This window comes from Nicotiana sylvestris, chromosome 3, assembly GCF_000393655.2.
Source record: "Nicotiana sylvestris chromosome 3, ASM39365v2, whole genome shotgun sequence".
NCBI lineage: Eukaryota > Viridiplantae > Streptophyta > Magnoliopsida > Solanales > Solanaceae > Nicotiana > Nicotiana sylvestris.
The window spans coordinates 176,881,419-176,887,115 of NC_091059.1; the positions used below are offsets into that span (position 1 = coordinate 176,881,419).

At 37.0% G+C, this 5,697-nt stretch overlaps 1 protein-coding gene across 1 annotated transcript; it reads left to right on the top strand.

The window, feature by feature from the left end:
• The first annotated feature begins 1,786 nt into the window (after positions 1–1,786).
• On the top strand, positions 1,787–4,658 carry LOC104248177 (uncharacterized). Its single transcript, XM_009804376.2, has 6 exons — positions 1,787–1,896; positions 2,023–2,146; positions 2,948–3,311; positions 3,478–3,946; positions 4,031–4,086; positions 4,379–4,658. The coding sequence occupies exons 1-6, from the start codon at positions 1,860–1,862 to the stop codon at positions 4,418–4,420; spliced, it is 1,092 nt and encodes a 363-aa protein (XP_009802678.1). The 5' UTR covers positions 1,787–1,859; the 3' UTR covers positions 4,421–4,658.
• Positions 4,659–5,697: the final 1,039 nt, after the last annotated feature.

Below are 5,697 nucleotides of genomic sequence, written 5' to 3' on the forward strand. Positions count from 1 at the left end.
TTGGAGACGGACAGAGAATAATCAAAAACAAACTAAACAAAACCATAAACATATGCATAACACCTAAACAAAAAGCAAGAAAGGACGATTACATCGGAAACTTACCTCAAACGAAAACAGGTTTGGTTTTTTAGGGTTCTTGAACTCAGATTTGGGATTTGACAAGTTATGCTTGTATTTGACCGGAACCAAAGCTGATTAAGGCCTGAGGGACGTTAGGTGAGTGACTAGGGTGAATATGGGGTGGTTTGGTGTAGATCCAGGTTTGGTCTCGGACCTTCGAATGAAGATTCGAGACGTTCGGGGAAGATTCGAGGCAAGCTGAGTGTGGATTTGGAGAGGGGGGGTCATGGTGGTTCAGGGGTGTAACTATCGTAGCCACCGGCATCCTGGCCGCCGGACTTATGCTGAAAGGGCACCAGGGCGGCTGCTAGGGTTTCGGGGGTTTGGGGGTCCCTTCTGAGAGAGACGAAGGAACGAGGGGTGGGTGTTTGGATAGGGGGCGGGGTAAAAGGGTTAAGTTTATATATGCATTGAGGGTATAGATCCTGGCCGTTGGATCAAGTGAGATCTATGGCCAGGATCTATTCTCTTAGGAAGGACGACGTCGTTTAGGCGTGTGGTGGGTTAGACCGGGTAAGGAAATGGGTCGGACCAGTTTAACGGGTCTAAGGGATGTGATCCTGGCCGTTGATTCGTTTGAGATCAACGGCCCAGCTTAGACGGGACAGAAACGACGTCGTTTGGACCGTGTCCGAGCAGCCTGTGTTTGGGCTGGATCAGTGTCCTGGACTTGGGCCTATTTTTTTTTGGCCCAAAACGATTTCAGCACTCTTTCTTTTGTTTTCTAGTTTTAAACTAAATGAACTAAAATAAAAATAAAAATAAATAACTAAAAAAATGAAATTAAAACAACCAATATTGTAACACTTTAACATAATTATCACACACATATGGAAATATTTAAGTACGTTAAATCCCAACCTAGAATAAAAGATGCATATATATTTTTTGAATTTTCTTTTAATGACCGAATTATGGTTTAATGACATACATATTTTGTATTTTGTTTGATAAGATTAAACGAAAAATGGACAGAACCACAAATGACTACCAACACGTGTCACGTGAAAATCGAAAAATTGTACAGCGAGGCCATTTGCCATTATTTTTTATTTCTTTTTGGAGTGATTGTCCGTGAAGCAAAAATCACGTGCTTACAGCTGCCCCTCTTTGCCCGAAGACACGAAGGGTTTTCGCGCAAAGATAAAGCGAGCGATTTTTGCTCGTCCGAGTACTCCGTGTGAAACATTTTTTGAAAAAAGATTTGACCGAACCTTTGCTTCCGAGGTTTCCTACATATCTTGGGGCTGAACAGGAATCAGGTCAATGTAGTTCGGGAAATTTTGGGTAGCTGGGACTACCGTGTGACTGTAGTGTTTGCCGCTGTTGTGTGCTGCTTACATGCTGCTGTAGGATGTTACCGCTTACCGATCTCCTTGTTACATTGTTCTAAAAGGAAAAACAAAAGTGAGAAATATGGGAAAATCTAAGTTTTAGTGCTTAATCCTGACTTGTAATATAAGTACGATTGCTAACTCAGCATTAACGGTAAATGAGAGTGTATTCAAAATTTGAAAGCTGCATGATATGAGCGTGTTCATTGGGCCCAACCCGAAGAGCCGTTTCCACACTATTCTGAAATTTGATTTTGAAGCAGTTGTAACATTTCCCGCCCAACGCCACTGCGCTTATCTCTTGCGAGTATATATAGTCAAGCCCTAAATTCACAACTATACTCTATCATTTCCTCCCTCTATTTCGCTGATCACTTCTCTCCGGAAAACCTAAAATTCTCAATGGAAGTTACCGGCAAAGATCAATCCTCTGTTTCTGGTATCACTCTTCACTTTTTATTTTCAGTTATGATTGTGATTTATGATTGTTTGTGTGTATACATTCGCGTCTCTGTATGCATATGTGACTGACTGCTAGGGTTTCTTCTTCTTCTTCTTTTTTCAGCGAATTCAAAGAGATCATCATCATCATCATCGAAGCTTCTTCGATATCCACTGCGATCGGCCGCTAAAGCCAAGGAGGAGAAACCACCTTTGACTGATTCTTCCAACTCTTCGGCTCCTAGAAGGTCTGTTTCTAGTTCACCGCTTTTTTGTGTTACTGAGAGACTTTCTACAGAGGCTAGTTGCATGAATACTCGTATGTTTGTTTGTTTGAGTGAAGAATTTCTGAATTTCGATGTCGGTTATTCTCTGGTCCTTTTCAAACCTAGAAATGCTAAACTACCTTAGTCGATGCGCCATGAAATACCTATTACTATTTGTTTTGATAATTGGAAGAACATAAATAATTGCTGAATTTGCATAAATTATTAGCTGCTATGTTTATGAAGATCAATCATATATGCGCTGGCATGTTTCATTAATTGGCCTATACCTTATCCTGCGAAGAGCTTCCATCTTTGATTATATTCCTTCAAAAGTCCTCTTTCATGCTACTGCAGTCTGCAGGGCATACTAGACATTCATGATTCATAGCATTTAAAACTGTTTCTTTGAATTGCATGACAATATTTGGTACGGCATCGAGTAACTCCTCCTACCAAATTTAGTTAATAAACAAAACAGAGATGTTACCCAGTCTCCGAAATTAAGGTTTGATAGATTTCTGTTTTTCAGCCTTTTTCTTTGTCGTGATAAATGTGGTCTTGGAGAAGGAATAAATTAACCTAAGTAAAGTATCAGAGAATGGTTGTTTTTCCCCTTTGAAATAAAAATACAAACAAATTAAACTAATGACTTGTACACAAGCGCAGAAACTTCTTAGTATGTTTACTGTTCCAAGTCATTTTATTCTTACTTCATTTGTAGTAGCCAAATATTCGTTTCCTCTGATGTCCATGCTTAATTTTCTTCACCTCCCATTTCAGGGGAAAACCTGCATCAAGTGTTAGTAAGAGTGTTAGCGTCCTTGATCTCTCTGGCAAGGAAAAATCTGCTGCTAAACCTCCAAGAAGGCTGTCTATTCAGTCTAAGCCAAGTGCCAGCCCTGCCTCCTCAAGAGCAGTAGGCACTATCACTCCTATTTCTGAGGCTAGAGCAAAGAGATCCGCAATCAACCAGGGAAAAACTAATACACCGCTTTCAGCAGTTTCAAAATCATCTAATGGAAAGGAAGGAAATCGTCTTTCCTCTGCACTCTATTGGCTATCCCAGATTAAGCACTCTGAATCTGCTGCTAAGCATTCCATTTCTCTTGGTTTTTTCAAACTTGCTTTGGAAGCTGGCTGTGAGGTAAGATATATATATTTCCCCCAATTGGTTACCAGCAGTTTACAGCTGTTAATACGTTCACCTTTTTTCCATTGCAATGGTCTTAGAAAAGTTCAACACTGCCTGTAGCTGGTAAATTAGGAATAGACTACTTTTGTCTTTACTTTTTTCCTGACTGTTGTTTCAGCCTCTTCAACGCTTGAGGGACGAGCTGAAATGCTATGTGCAACGCCATAGCCTTGTAGATCTCGGGGAGCCAGTGAAACAACTGTTTGAAGGCTATAATATTTCGCAAGATTTTGAGCAGTTGCAAGTATCTGAGACTTGTTCCCATGCGCCTGAAGATGGGACACGTTCTTCTGATGATGAAGTGCATAGCTCTTCATCTGTTGCTGGCACTGAGAAACTGGAACAGGAAGACTTAAACAAAGATGCTATTGAAACTTGCCAAGTGGCAGAACCAACTAAGGAGACTTCATCAAGGAAAGAGATTGCAACTAAGACCCGTAGATCTGTCAATAAGACTGCTGCAACTCCGAAATCTACAACAGAAGTTTCTGGTCATGCCACTAAAAAGAAATTTGAAAAACCTATTAAGCAAGAACCAACTAAGGATAAGGTGAAAATACAGGGAAAGAAATCTGCTCAAGTAGAAGGTAAATGTCAGTTTGTACCTTTCTTAGTCAAAAAGTCTTGCTGTTTTGTGTTAACGAGGTTCATGAACTTTCTTTTTATCGTAGGTCCTGCTAATGCATGCACTCCAGAGAGAGTCCTCCCAGAAGACAAAGAGAACATGGTAAAAAGAGAAAATTTGGTGCTAACTAACCTTCTGACATCATTCTATTATTGAGTTTCAGAACTTAAAAGCATAGTCTCAGTGGTTAAGTTTCTCTCTGTTTCTAGTGAACTATCGTATTTCTTTGTCTTATTTGATCAAATAATGACCTTTAGGCACCTTCCCCCTCCTATATCTTCCTCTTTTATGGTAAGCATGTCTTTTTGAGTAAGGACTAACTTTTATTTTCTTTTTCTTTATTGCATTATATGCCTTTATACTACATAGTTAACTTTACTGTCGCTTATTGCAGGATGCTTCACAGTCAGAAGAGATCAATACTGCAGAAGTTTAGAAAGATGTGTGAAATGAAAGAATGTTGAATATACTTCTATTATGGTTGTTTGTTTTGGTGTTTATAAGCAGGAAGCTTTTCCTTGTATAGATCATAGAAGGGTCGTCAATTTGGGGTTTGCAGGCGAAAAAGTCATGTTTGGTTCTAGTTTGACCCTAGACTTTAGGGCATTAGATATCTGTTTATGTTTCGAATTGCATTTGGTTTTACAGTATTATACTGGAAATGTTTTTATTCATGCTTCCGTTCTTTGCAATGAAATATTATACTATGAATTCTGAAAGCCATCTTTGTCGTTATAGCAACTAGATTATTCTAAGCAATTAATAACGGAATTCATAATCTATAGGAGCTTGTTGACGCAAAGTAGATTATGAACTCCGGTATTGGATTTGCTTAGAATGACATCTTTTAGTATTTGAATTCTTTTAAAACCTTATGCGCGTCTTTATTTTGGTTATGGAAATATGCCAGTGAACTATGCGAATTAGGATAAATATGCCGGTTGTTAATAGTTTGGCATAGATATGCCCAATCCGTCCAATATTTGCTCATTCATGCCCTTACTTTAACGGAACCACTGTTTTATCTTTCTTAATTAATGAATAACTGGACCCGACCCACCCTTATTTCAAAGATATTTTTTAATATATTATTTTTGTTTGATTGAGAAATTGTGTGATAATTATTTTTATTTATTTGAGTAATTTGATAATCGATTTTTTTTGTTAATCATTTTGGGAAGTAATCTTACTAAAAGTAGTACTCTAATTGATATTTATTTATTATTTAAATAATATAATATTCGAACTAGTTTTTGCTTTCTTCGATCATTTTACTATCTATTTTTATTTTTCTCACAATATATTTGTATTTTTCACCAATACAAATATAAATAACTCCATGTTCACTATAACTTAACCTGATGGATCCGTTTTTTTTGTTTAGAAAGTGATCATTATATGATTGATTATTAGTTTATAGGATTATTTTCTACATTATAAATTTGTTATGAAATTAGAAATAAATTGTTAAAACAGTGGTGCTTCTTTTCCACTTTTATTTATTAATTATTTCATAACAAATATTATTTCATAACAAGCACGACTGTTAATTCGAATAATATATTATTAAAATAATAAATAAATATCAATTACTACTTTTAGTAGGATTACTTCCCAAAATGTTGGATAACAAAAAAAAACCGATTATCAAATTACTCGAATAAATAAATATGATTATCACACAATTTCTCAATCAAACAAAAATAATATATC